General features: G+C 37.8%; 1 protein-coding gene across 1 annotated transcript in view; it reads left to right on the top strand.

Annotated features, from left to right (window-relative positions):
- The window catches only part of LOC107678857 (DNA helicase MCM9-like), a 20,856-nt gene extending 9,400 nt beyond the window's left edge, over positions 1 to 11,456 (top strand). Inside the window, 12 exon segments of the mRNA XM_016474283.1 lie at positions 2,919 to 3,235; positions 4,061 to 4,142; positions 4,925 to 5,125; positions 5,907 to 6,032; positions 6,163 to 6,282; positions 7,103 to 7,277; positions 7,375 to 7,577; positions 8,659 to 8,862; positions 8,939 to 9,021; positions 9,104 to 9,249; positions 10,021 to 10,331; positions 10,334 to 11,456. Of these exon segments, the coding sequence (XP_016329769.1) occupies positions 2,919 to 3,235; positions 4,061 to 4,142; positions 4,925 to 5,125; positions 5,907 to 6,032; positions 6,163 to 6,282; positions 7,103 to 7,277; positions 7,375 to 7,577; positions 8,659 to 8,862; positions 8,939 to 9,021; positions 9,104 to 9,249; positions 10,021 to 10,331; positions 10,334 to 11,271 (2,906 nt within the window). The 3' untranslated portion in view covers positions 11,272 to 11,456.
- Positions 11,457 to 14,404: the final 2,948 nt, after the last annotated feature.

The following is a 14,404-nucleotide window of genomic DNA, read 5'->3' as shown; positions in this document are numbered from 1 at the left end:
GCCTTGTTCTATTTATGACGTACTGACACAAAGTTAAAATGATTTGCAACGGTCGCTTTGTCGCGTCCAGTGTTGAGCTGTTGCGGCGCGATGCGACAACTATAGCTTCCGGTATAGACACGGTGAGTGAAGCCGAGAGCAAGATATGCCTCGTCATATTTTCTGCATTTAGCTTTTAAATGACCAGCACCTGCCTGGGTCTGTGCGACTTCATCTATGGCTTTTCTCTTCCCTTACACAAACCGGTCCATCACCCATTCTAAGTTACGTCCTTTGGCTGTTTACTGGTTTATTTATTTTCTTTTTCTGCTGACGGCCCGCACGCCCCACACTTTGAGAACCACTGCTTTACACAGACTTTAAATAAATAAATAAGAATATATATATTACCTTATAATATATATTATTTTAAGGTCGAAGTCTTCAGTAATGAAATGCACTGTAACACTGTTACTGCTTGAGTAATTTCAATGTGCCGTTTCGAAGTATGTTCATATACGCTTTTTCAAACATTTCCGCGTGTAGCGTGCCAGGGTTGCCAGATTTTCACAACAAAACCCGCCCAATTGCTACTCAAAACTAGCCCAATCCGTTTCGAAGGGGGGTCCACCGGTAAAAAATCGCGTTACAGGGGGTAAAATACACGTTTTTTTATAGGGGTTCCCCAAACCGCGGACTTGGCAACACTGTAGCGTGCCAACTTGGTGCTTCCTCTGAAGACTGCTTAGATTTGTTCGACTTGAAGCGCTGCTTAGACCGATCGGTGTGTGATGTCATACACCGATCGATCTTCAAGTCGAACACACCTCTTTACTCTCGTGTGTCACGTGACCGAGTGTATTGCAATACAATTGCAAATGCAATTAATCGTTCAGCCCTAATTGATAGACATCTTTAAATAGAGCAGCTACACCTCCACCTCTTCTAACAGTCCTGCAGACACTTATAAAAGTAAAGTTAGGAGGGGCTGTTTCATTGAGGACTGTTGCACTGCAGCTGTCTTCTAGCCATGTTTCGTTTAGAAACATAAAATCCAGGTTGTTTGTGGTTAAGTCATTGATCAGAAATGATTTATTTTTTAGTGAGCGAATGTTTAAAAATGCTAACTTGATGGCATTACTTTTTGTCTCTACAGCAATCTTAGTTTGATGCATAATAGGCCGCAGATTAGATGGGTACGGCTTGAGATCCGTACGGCTTGAGAAGGCCTTAGACTTTCTGTCACGTGATAAAACAGAAATAGATAAAGCTACAGTCACACTGGGTAGGGCTGCACGATAAATCGAAATGGAATCGAGACCATCTGAAAGCACGTGATGATGATTTCCTGCTGATTACAGAACCGGCATTACTATCAAAATGCGCATGACAATCGCATTCGATTAATCGTGCAGCCCTAACACTGGGTTCTCGCTCGTTCTGTAAACATTTGTGAGTGTTGCTGCTATCGTAGCGGGGACCCGACACATATCACTGAGAGCTGCTATCAGTTGTTTTTGGTTTTAGTTCATGCCAGCTCAGGCCCATTAAATAGTATTAACACTTCTTTTAATAATGCATTATTAAATTTAGGAATTAACATTGACTAAGATTAATAGATGGATTATAAGTATTTTTGGTTACACTTTTTTTTAAGGTGTCCTTTTTACAGTGTAAATATACATTTAAGTACTGAGTAATATTAATTAACTACATGTACTTACTATATGGTTAGGGTTAGGATTAGGGTTACTTGCATGTAATTATGCATAATTTATTGTTATTACAATAGTAAGTACATGTAACGTGTAACAAGGACACCTTAAAATAAAGTGTTACTATATTTTTCTTTGCTAGTTCACATTAACTAATATAATTACTTAATATTAAAAAACGGGACCTTATTGTAAAGTGTTACCAACATTATTTTACTCGTATATAGAGAAAATTTGAAATGCATGAAATGTGAAAATTTCTGTGTACATTTTTCAGTAATTATACAAGTACAAACTTTGAATACTGTTTGTGCTGCAGAAATTTAAATCAGAGATGCTGTTCCATTTAAAAAAAAATAAATAAATAGCTGATTCTAGCTACGGAAATAATTCTCTCAGGAATTTTGTTTTGTGCTTTTAAAAAACTTTGTGTTCTTGTCTAATGAGGCAATATATTTGGGAAACACAATGGCCAAAATCCTTAAAATCAGTGCAGTTTTCACAGAGGTGCTTTTAATCAAAATCCTGATCATGAAAAACTCATGAATATTCAGTGTTTTGCCCAGACCTAATCTGCTTATCTAAAAACAGCAGACTGACATAGAAGGCAAGAGTGTGAACATTGTTTTAGATGACGTGTAGGCTTGTTTTTGATCCCTGAGGTATGTGGGATGGTCGTATTGCATTGTGGCGAAGCCAAGTGCTTTTCTCTCACGTCCTGCAGGAGATGATTGCTGTCACCTGTAATTACACACTCTTCATCTGTAGCCCTGCAGACGTGACTCATCCGAATAAACAGACTTTACTGAAACCCATTTTCTTCATAGCCACTGCAGTCGGTGTCTGTGGTTAGAGGGGAAAGAAGAAGTGAATGCAGTTTTATTGCCTAAGTAACTTTGACGTTTTTGATTCTTCTTTTATGTTTTACTATGATGCAACCATGCCAGGTCATACTCAAATATTGAACATGCTCTGAGTTGATTCATTATGCAAGACAGTGCAAGAGACTGTAACTCTGCTTTTGAACTTTTAATGAATGAACATGCAGCGCCATCTAGCAGTAGGAGACAGAATTTCTCAAATAGGAGCCCTAGAATGCTGTGGTGGAATAACACTGACACTTAGTGGTTAATTTGAAATAGTCAACAAAAAAGTAAACATTTGCTCATCCTCATGCTGTTCCAATTCAATATATGACTTTCTTTCATTACTACATGTTTTTAGGTTTACCTATGTGTCCCGAGCTGACCAGAGATCACATTCCTAAAGCTAGAGACGTGGGCCACTTCCTGTCCGTCACAGGCACGGTCATCCGCACCAGTGTGACTAAAGTGCTGGAGTATGAGAGAGACTACATGTGCAATAAATGCAGGCACGTGTTCTCCGTGCAGGCCTCTTTTGAGCAGTTTTACACCTTCACTCCACCCACCAGCTGCCCCAATGAGGAAGGATGTAATTCTTTCAAATTCACCTGCCTGTCAGGAAGTGACGCCCCTCCGGCCGCCTGCAAGGACTACCAGGAGATCAAAATCCAAGAGCAGGTGAGATGTTGTTTATTCATGTACAGTCACCCTGGAGCAACCTGGTGCGAAAGAAATAGTTCAGTTCGGCTTTCTTCCCAGATGGGGTTTGGCAGTTGACAACTTTGTTTTGTGCATCGGACATTCAATCAACGGTCTGTGGGCGTGATGTCCATGGCTGAGACTTTATGCCATGGGTTTCAAACAACAAAAAGGACATAATAATAAATTATATTAAATAAAATAAAATATATAAATTAAAATTAAGACAAGAATGTCTCCGATTAAGCAATTGAGGTGTTTTGTTATTGGATGTAATAATGAACATAGCAGTCGTCATTTACTCCTGACATCTGAGCTGCTGAAGACACACAGGATTAACGTTACTTTCGTTTTTGAAGGGAATGCGCCGATCCCCAATCTGCCTAAATGCGTTTATGTTTGTGTGAATCATTCGTGATCCAGCTTCATCTACAGAAGAAGTGAGTATAAGTGGGGTCAGCAGAGCTCATTAGCATTTAAAGCAACATGGACTAAAACAGCTTGCTGAAAACAGAGCTGATTTTGACAGGGTAAAAAGGGTGTTTTTTTTTAAACTACCATTGAGACATTTTAACCAAAGTATGTTATAGACCTTTCATTAAGACCCTAAAGAATCATATCAACTTGTGGAAAATGGGCATCCGATGACCCCTTTAAAATAAAATAATATTATAATTATTAGTAATATCATTTAATTATATTTTATAAAATATAATTAAAATAAAACTAAACTCATTTTAAGTAAAATAATATGTAAATGTAATGTAAAAGCATCTACAAAAAAAACAACTACTTCACCAACAGGTACAGAAACTGTCAGTGGGCAGTATCCCTCGATCTATGCTCATCATCCTGGAGGACGATCTTGTGGACAGCTGCAAATCAGGTAAATGCTGTACAGTCTGTATTTTATACATGTATTTACTGGCTTAAATAATTTGACAGTGCAGGACTGATATCTGTATCACTCAATTACTCTGCCCAGTCCTGCACACTGTTAAAGTCTGCGTGAACCGGAAGTTGCTGCTGACTTTATTTCAGTGTAGTGACGTATTTCCAGCTGAAATTGAATATTGAATAGAGGGCGTGGTTTAATTTTTGCGCTCCTCCTCTCTGTCTCTCACTCATAGCAACCTAACGGTTGGAGGGGTGTGTTTAAGGATATTCTGCCCAAGCTGTCAAACTGACGTCATCAGAGAAGGAATGCCATTCCAGAGTGGAAGCAAATGTTCAGATTTTGATAAAAGATTACCAAGACAAAAAAATGTTTTCAGCAGATTAACTTGCACGGATTAATTGTTCACATCACGACTAGCAATGTGCGCTAATAAAGTAAATAAAGTCAATTTTGATTTGTACAAGACAGACTTTATTAAGATTTTCTCATGAATGAATTCCAACATAATTTTCCTGTTGTTTTCAGTCATGTGCTTCAGTGCAATAACAATAACATTGTAAATAATCAGATTTGTTGTAGAATTTATTTATTTTATATATGTTAAAATTTATTTTAATTATACAAAATAAAAATGATATATATTTATATTATATAAGCATTTTTTGCATCATATTATGTGCAATTTTTAATCTTTTTTTTACTTCTATAATAATAGTAACATTCCTCAGGGCAACATCATGTGTCTTTTTCCCCTCATACTTTTCTCGCAGGCGATGACATCACAGTGTATGGAGTTGTGTGTCAGCGCTGGAAGCCGATGTTTCTGGATTGCCACTGTGATGTGGAGATTGTGCTGAAAGCAAACTATATCGAGGTCAACAATGAGCAGTCCACCACAGCACTGGTGCTGGAAGACATTCAGAAGGAGTTTGAAGATTTCTGGGACAGTCACAAACATGACCCCATTGCTGGTTGGTGTCTTTTTTAAAGTATTGAATCTGGGGAAACCAGTCTAGTAGTACAAATAAACAATATGGCATTTTTAAAGGGGTCATATGATGCGATTTCAAGTTTTCCTTTCTCTTTGGAGTGTTACAAGCTGTTCGTGAATAGATAAGATTCCTAAAGTTGCAAAGACTAAAGTCTCAAGCCCAAAGAGATATTCTATATAAAAGTTAAGACTCATCCACGCCCTCCTAAAACGCCTCGTTCAAACACGCCCCCACATGTCTACGTCACTGTGTGGGAAGATTTGCATAACGCCACCCAAATGTATATGCAAAGAAAGAAGGCGTAACTTTGATTCTCGCTGTAGAATTGTTGCCACCGCCGCCATGTTTTGGAGATGCTGTGTGTTTCATTGTGAAAGCGAAACTACTTTGTTTGGCCTTCCAAAAGAGGACACAACTAGACATCAGTGGTTAAGTTGTATTTACAACACTGTTCAAACCAAATATTCAGATGTGTGCAGCGCATTTTTACGGAGGACATTACACCAAATACACAAAATAATGTTATTTTTTAGCAACGTCATATAACCCCTTTAATACCATGTCTTCTCTGCATTTAAAATATTTTTCTTATTGCTATACAAACTCAATTATAAGAGAACCACCTAGTAATGGCCTAGAAACACCCTAGCAGCCAATCATAAAGTAAAACAGCTCATGGGATTCAGTGTGGGTTTATGAATCATAAAATCTATCTTTCTTATTCTTTCTTTCTGTCTCTCTTTCTCTTGACATTCTGAAGGCAGGAATGAGATCTTGATGAGTCTTTGCCCTCAGGTGTTCGGCATGTACGTTGTCAAGCTGGCTGTTGCTATGGTTTTGGCAGGTGGGGTACAGAGAATAGATGTGTCTGGAACCAAGGTGAGAGGTATGCGTTCACATTCCACATAATGGGCAGTCTGACATTTAGACTTATCGTGATACAAAGTTCAGAGGTGTGCTTGAAAAGTGTACTGCTCTTGTGAATAGTTCTGACTCAAAGCATGCGCTCTGTTTAGGAGAGTCTCATCTGTTGCTTGTGGGCGATCCAGGCACTGGGAAGTCACAGTTTCTGAAGTACGCGGCTAAGATTACACCACGCTCTGTGCTTACTGCAGGAATCGGATCTACTAATGCAGGTTCCACACGTTCTTCTGAACCTCACATCACCTTCTCATTAACGTTCACAATCAGCGCTCTAGGGGAATGTTCTTAATAGCATAACAGTATACTTTGCTTAAAGGGATAGTTCACAAAAAATTTACATTGTCATTTACTCACCCTCATGTTGTTCCAAACCTGTATGAGTTTCTTTCTTCTGTTGTTTTTTCACTACTATGGAATTCAATGGCTACCAACTAATATTCTGTATTCTAATAAGAATACATTTTTGTTAAACACAAAATCAGCGTATTAGAATGTTTTCTGAAAAATCATGTGAAGACTGGAGACAATCACTGAAGACTGGAGCTGCTGAAAATTCAGCTTTGCATCACAGGAATAAATTGCATTTTAAAATATATTAAAGTAAATATAGCTGTTTTCAATTGCAATTATATTTCACATATTTTAGTGTATTTTTGATTAAATAAATGAAGCCTGGGTGGGCATAAAACATTTTTTTTTTAATATTTTAAAAATTGTACTTATACAAGTATTTATGTAAATTAATATAAATAGTATAATTCTTCCTACTCAAAACCCTAACATTTGTGAAGAAATAAAAGCTAAATAGAGCCAGAACCAAACTTTGTGTAGTACTGAGGTGGTGTGCCGTGTCTGATGGTTTTTTAGTTGTTTTTTTGTCCACATCCTGTTAAGTTAAATATTGTTGTATACTTCAAATTGCTGCATACACATACTATTTTTGGCACATACTAGGCACTATCCACTTCTACTGTGCAATGAGCATTTAGTGCTGTTGCATCATTGTTTGTATCATTGTGAAATGCTGGTCAGGTCTGACAGTGGCGGCTGTTAAGGACTCTGGACAGTGGCATCTGGAGGCAGGAGCCCTCGTTCTCTCTGATGGAGGTCTGTGCTGCATCGATGAATTCAACAGCATCAAAGAACATGACCGCACCAGCATCCACGAGGCCATGGAGCAACAAACCATCAGCGTGGCCAAAGCTGGGTGAGTGCTGGGGGAAATAATGTCTTCTTGCATTTTTTTTTTATTAACCAAAAGCTTGTGAGCATCACATTAAATGTCACATGTTCCTCTTTTTTAGAATGGTGTGCAAACTGGACACAAGGACCACCATCCTGGCAGCTACAAACCCAAAGGGGCAGTATGACCCTAATGTCTCAGTTTCTGTGAACGTGGCCCTTGCCAGCCCCCTCCTGAGCCGCTTTGACCTCGTACTAGTTCTGCTAGATACTAAAAACCCAGAATGGGACAAAATAATCTCCTCCTTTATCCTGCAGAATAAAGGTTTGTCCCAAAGAAGAATCTTTTGTTTTGTGATATCAGGGTTTTTCAAAGTAGGTGCATGTTATATTATTTTACATTTAAATTACATTACATTCTATTATTTTGTGTTATACTATGAAGGGCAAAAGAGGAAATAAATATATGAAATCTGAATATATATTTGGTCCAGAGAAAAATATTTTGTTTTGTAATATCAGGGGTTTTCAAAGTAGGTGCATATTATGTGAAATCTGAATACATATATTATATTATATTATATTATATTATATTATATTATATTTTGAAGGTTGAAAGAAGAAATAAATATATGAAATCTGAATATATATTTGGAAATCCTGAATATAAAGTTATAATTCTAAACATATAAACATAATTCCAAATATATAGTTAGAACTATATATTTGTATGCACAATTTACATTTTCAGGCTTATAACCATATATTTGGATTTACATAGCATTTTATGTACTTATTTATATAATTGTATAAAATATTTTGTAATTATTTTATTTATTAAAAGTAATATATATTATTTTACATAATATTCTTTGTAGAAATTCAAATATTTCCAATATAATATGTTACACATATCTATGATAATAATTTAAAAAAAAAATTTGGGGCCTGCATTTCTAGGCCATCCCTACAAAATTTCCTTTTTTCCCCCTTCATTTGAATCATGTCCTGGTTCCATGAATATATTTTTTGGCACATTTTTAACTATACCCGTCTATATAGTGCATGTTTTTGTTGTACATGACATACAAAAGATGTAGTTTGTGAGGTGTCATCTGATGTGTTATTGGATCAGACGCCCCCCCCCCATCCAGCCTGACTGCTGGTTCCAGCTTCCCTCATGGGATGTGTTGCTTGTTCAGTCTTCGTTATTTTCCCAAGTGATGCCACTTTGATAGGAAAACTTGTCCCCTCGAGGGCTGGTTCACCCCTCATTTGGCTGAGAAACTCTTTGATACCGACTAGAAGTTAATGGTGAAGCCTTGCCATTTGTTGACTATTTATAAATATTCATCTTAACATCTCTCCTTTTCTCTCAACTCTCTTCCCTCGTGTTTTTCCCACAGGAGCGCCGAGTGAGTCTTCATGTTTATGGAGTATGGAGAAGATGAGGGCCTATTTCTGCCTGATCAAGACTCTTAAGCCTTGTATAACACAGGAAGCAAACACCATACTGAGCCGCTACTATCAGCTGCAGAGACAGAGCGACAGCCGTAACGCCGCCCGGACGACCATCCGCATGCTGGAGAGTCTCAGCCGCCTCGCCGAGGGTCAGATGCTCACATGCAGCATAATATCTGACGCTCATCTCATCAGAGTTGATGCTCATCTCTCTTTGTGTTTCAGCTCATGCCAGGCTGATGTTCAGAGAGACAGTGACAGCAGAGGACGCTGTTGTTGTGGTGTCTGTTATGGAGTGCTCCATGCAGGTTTGTTTATTACTACTTCATCATCCGAAAGCTATATTAAATTGTTGAGGACTGGATAAGCATATTTTTATGTTTGCCTCAGGGAGGCGCTCTACTTGGAAATGTGAATGCTCTACACACCTCTTTTCCTGGCAACCCCTGTGAACAGTATAAAACACAGTGTGAGATTGTGCTCGAGAGGCTGGGATTGACTGATATCCTACAGAAAGAACTGCAAAGACTTTCAAGGTAAAACTGAAATGATCAATTTAAAATACAATTTTATTTAATTTGTACTATAAATAAAAAGTATTATCAAATACAAAAGAGAATTGTATTAATATGTAATATTCATGACAAAATATGTATATGTTTAAATACAAAATAGTATTTAATATAATAATATAAATTATACTTATATTTTGATTAATATGTAGTAAATATAAATATATTATAATAGTAAAATTAAGTTAATTTAATTTGTATTAATTTTAAACATAATAATAATAAATATTTGATAGTAATAATACTATATATATATATATATAATTTTACCAGTTAGTATTATTAGTTTTTGTTTTAAAATACAGTTTTATACAATTGTATTTAATTAGTAATATGAATCAAACATTATCAAAAATCAAATGTATTATGTAATTTTGTAACCTGATTTTAATATATTCACTTCTATTAATAGTAAAATATTAAATGTCATTATTAAAATATGTATATATACGTTTTAATATGGAAACCCATTTCCGCCACTGAATAAAAAGTTTTTTTTCCTCGCAATTGTGAGTTTATATCTCGAAATTCTGACACAAAAGTCAGAATTGCGAGTTTGTATCATGCAATTGTAAGAAAAAAGTCAGAATTGTGAGGTAAAAAGCAATTTTTTTTTTTTTATTCAGTGGCGGAAACGGGCTTCCATATTTTACAGCACAAACTTGCCTAAAATTCATCTGAGCCCTTCAAAGATCTGAGATTCCTCCTAAGAACATTTTTTGTGCTCGTCTTTAGGCTAAATAGCAGAAGACCGGACTTCCCTAAAGGGACCGAACCACGTAGTGACCACACCAGCGAGCGTCCAACTGGTCAGAATCACAGTAATGGTGAGGTGACCACTGATTCAGACCCCAGCCTGGACTGGTTCCACTCCTTATCCAGCTCCGTCGTTCACACCTCCCCCGTCATTACCTCCACACAGAACGCCACCACCATACTGGGCGACACGGCGGTGTTACCTAGCAACAGCCGTTCCATACGCCGCAAGGGTTCTGCGTGGGAGAAGGATGAGGATCCATCCGTGGTTGAGGCTGTTGCGGAAAAGGGCTGCTGAACGAGGAACGAGTTTTAGGAGAGACAGGCGACGATTTAGAGGAGATATTCTCCCACAGTACACCCAAAACGGGGAAGAAACCCTCAAAAATAAAAAACACAACCATCAGTCCTCCTGACATCAGAGCCGAGAGCGGAGAGGATTTACGCAGCAAACTCACAAACTTCACATTCAAGCCCAGAGAGAGAATGACTCATGCCGATCAGTCGGTTGCGAAAGCGAGTGCCAAAGTGGCGGTGCATGAGGGAGCGAAACCTACCGCACCTCAGATGCCAGCAACACGGGCCGAAAGTGGGAATCGGTCAAGCTCACGTCGTCCAGCAGAGGGCAGCAGAGCTAATGAGAAACCCCGGCTAGGAACTAACAATAAAACCAAAGACTTTTCCTCTCCGGTCTTGAATGATGTGAGCACAGCTCAGAAAGGGATGTCTGAGGACACTGAACATCAACAACAGCTGCTGTCCAGACTCAACAGCCACTCTCCAGGTGAGAATAATGGCAACACTAATAAACACCCACAATCCCCACCAAGGACAGACCACCCAAAGGTGAAGGTGGCCGGTTCAACTCTGGCCAGACTTTCTAGATTCTCTTTTACTGACTCATCTGAGGAAAACACTGGTGATAAAAGAGTCCCAGCTACAAACGGCAGTACAAACAAAGTGCCAGCAAACCCGCTTTCTGAAGACCAGGAGAACACAAGCACACAGACCAGGAAAAATATATCCACAGATTCGAAGGCCACCACAATGCAGACGGGCAACATGAGGACAGAGCCCTCCGACAGACAGGAAGAATCCGGAGAGAACGCTACAAAGAAGAGGAGATGCTTTGAGTTGGGCTCCGGAGGCCCCGCAGGACTCCTCAAAGGTTTTTCACTGTTCGGCTCGTCTGTCATAGACGATGAAGATCTAGATGCTGACTGGATCTGATGCAGCAGGAGACGTTTGTCATGTGTATTAGCAGTATATGTATTTTTTGTGTTTATTTGTTCATTTAAATGCAGTGTGATGTGTTTTAATGGCGAAACAGATTCTGATGTCATAGTAAAAAGAGTCTATTTGCACTTTTGTTTTCGTTTAGTAAATATCAGTTACATTTTAATGTCTGGTTTTGTTTTCTCAGTAACTCAGTTTATATAGTTACATTCATATGTATATACCCCTTGCAGTTTTTTACATGCAAGGTTACATACCCCTCAGTTTTTTTTTTAAAGTTGTTTATGTTTGTTTTTAAATGTTTTTATGGAAGCCCGTTTCCGCCACTGAATAAAAAAAATCGCGACTTTTTTTTCCTCATAATTTTATCATAATTTTTACATCTCGCAATTCTGACTTTTTTCTCAGAATTGCATGATATAAACTTGCAATTCTGAGAAAAAAGTCAGAATTACACGTTTATATCATACAATTCTGACTTTATAACTCATAATTGCGAGTTTGTCACACAATTCTGAGAAAAAAAAGTCAGAATTTGGAGATTTTAAATCGCAATTGAGAGAAAAAAAAAGTCATAATTGGGAGATAAAAAGTAGCAATTACTTTATCTTTATTTAGTGGCGGAAATGGGCTTCAACTAAAAAACAAATAATACTAAATAAAAGGCCAAATACTATTTTCAGCATTGCTCTTGTTTTAAAATGATAAACATCTCTCTTGTTTTGCAAGAGACTAATTTGCTAGCAGGCAGCTATCTCTACATTCACAGCGTCAAACAAACATATTAGCTCATCCACACCGCACTGTAATAATCCATGTATGTTTACTGTATACTTACTGAAATGCATAATGTACTGTACTTTTCTGTCAGCAAACAGTGTATCAGATTGCTAGTATTGCTAACACGTTTCATAACAAAGAATAAGCTCTCAAACACACGGAGACTCGCTCCTAAAGCCTCCCCAGACGCGCGCTCATTCCTCTCCACGGCGCCGCTGACCGTTCTTCATCATATATAACTTGTAATATGATAATCATAGACTGATATGATCCGAGTCGCGTTCGCTACAACTCTTCCGTGCGGAGAAAAGCCTCCAATTCTCGCGTCCACGAACTACAACAGCCAACAAACCACTGGCTGGCCGACCGGATGGAGACCCCCCTCTCTCGCCCACTCTGATGACGCAGAGGTGTCAGAGTTCACAAAGTCTGTAATGGCCGATCTGAGTGACATGTAATCTGACCAATTGCAGCCCAGAACCGACCGCAGATATCTATAACATCAGACGCGCTGCCTGCGCGCTGGAATGAGATGGAAAGCCATTATTTCCAGACGCGCTGGATTACACTCCAAGCTTTCAAATGAACCCATATATGGGCTGATACCATATAAGGAAGGCTATGTAAATGAAGCATACACATTTTTAACGCGATTTTGGACCCGTATCCGGGTCCGCAGAGTTTAAGATTAAACATGTGAGCAGAACTGTACATTAAAAAGCACCATTCTACACTAGCATTTCCCCCCTAGTCCACTTACACTGATAATCAAGGTTATGTACAAAAACCTTGTTTAATTTTACAAGACCATTTTTCTTTCTTCCTCTGACCCTTAGAATCAAACATACTGTTTTTGCTACTTCACCTTTAAGATTTCTATAGTTAAATCACCTCTGTTATGATTGCTGAATACCGAATAGGTTGTAAACAACTGGGCAGTCATGTTCATTTCCACATGGTTCTGACCTCATAACCATGATGATTTATGAATGACCCTTTTTTGCAGCTTATTTTTGAAAATGGTTTGTGTGTACAAGGTCTAAATTAGTCTTGTTTAGTTAAAAAAAAATAATAATAATTTTCTCGCTTTAAGTAAACAGCCAATTCTAAACGTATAATAAAACAGTGCAAGATAATGGAGCCAGTTAATTTAACAACCTAATAGTGCATGTTTAAGCGATTTGTTGTTCAACAATAGTGTACTCACCCAGCAAAAATAAAGCCAGGCTAAAGGTGCCTTTCAGCCCATGCAAATTCAAATAACCATCAAAACAGATGCTTTAATGCTTAGTGGATGCTGTAAGAGATGTTTTCAGGCTTGAACAATTTACCCCTTGGGAGCAATAAATGACACCATGGTGAAGAGGTGTTGTCTATTGTCATAACGAATTGCATTCCATTGGGAGTTTAGGGATGAAGGTACTGCAGTAGGTGATAATAGGATCATACAGGATCTGCTGCTGTCCCCAAGGTCAAAATCATGGATTAAGATGGTTAAGTCAAGCACATTTCACGTGTTTGTCATTCAAACCTCTTTAACAGCAAGCAATTCCACTTACTTGGTTTATTGCTGTTTTAAAAGGAAATTCGTCATCTTTTTAGGCTCTTGTCTATAAGGTTATTGGTGTGTGTGAGAATGTATATGTATTTTTATACACCTGGTAATGCTGTATTTGTTCTTGAAATAAGGACATGCTTTTATTGATCTATGTGTTAATATGTGACTATAATAAGCTTCTGTTTTGTCTTGAAGCAGTTATAAGATCATTTCCATTGACTGGCTGAGTTACTAGTGAAGTCTAACCTTCTGTTGGAGAGGGTCAAAGTCTGTACAGCTTCAGTATTCGTCTCAGAGGAGAACTGCGGTAAAGGGAGGCTGAAGGTAAGATGAGACGTTAATGGATCCTAAACTTCCTGTAGATGGATCACTGGCCTTATCAATAATGAAGCGTTATTGATTTAATGTCTCTGAATGTGCCACCAAGGATACCCAAACTCACCATTACATCATTCATTTGGCATCTTACAGCGTTTTAGAATTTGGGACTTTGTCATTTTAAAGCTTTTTCGCAGCAAATTTGAATCATTTTAGTCTGGACTCTGGTGAGGTCTGATAGATAGATGTCTACAGTTTATATAGTTACAAGTTTCCGTATTCCTTAACATTTAAAAAAAAAAAGTTTTTGTTACATTTTTTAAAGGTTGTTATATATAACTATATAAACAATAGATAGATACCAACATATAGCAACATATAACATATGCAATTTTACATATTCACATTTTTTTATTTTACAGAATTTCACGTCTCTTACAAAATTACATTTACAAGTTGCATTTACGTTTT

Source organism: Sinocyclocheilus anshuiensis, unplaced genomic scaffold, assembly GCF_001515605.1.
Source record: "Sinocyclocheilus anshuiensis isolate Anshui unplaced genomic scaffold, SAMN03320099.WGS_v1.1 scaffold1049, whole genome shotgun sequence".
In the NCBI taxonomy this organism is placed as follows: domain Eukaryota; kingdom Metazoa; phylum Chordata; class Actinopteri; order Cypriniformes; family Cyprinidae; genus Sinocyclocheilus; species Sinocyclocheilus anshuiensis.
The sequence above is the reverse complement of the archived record's forward strand: the minus strand, read 5'-3'. Positions and strand labels throughout refer to the sequence as shown.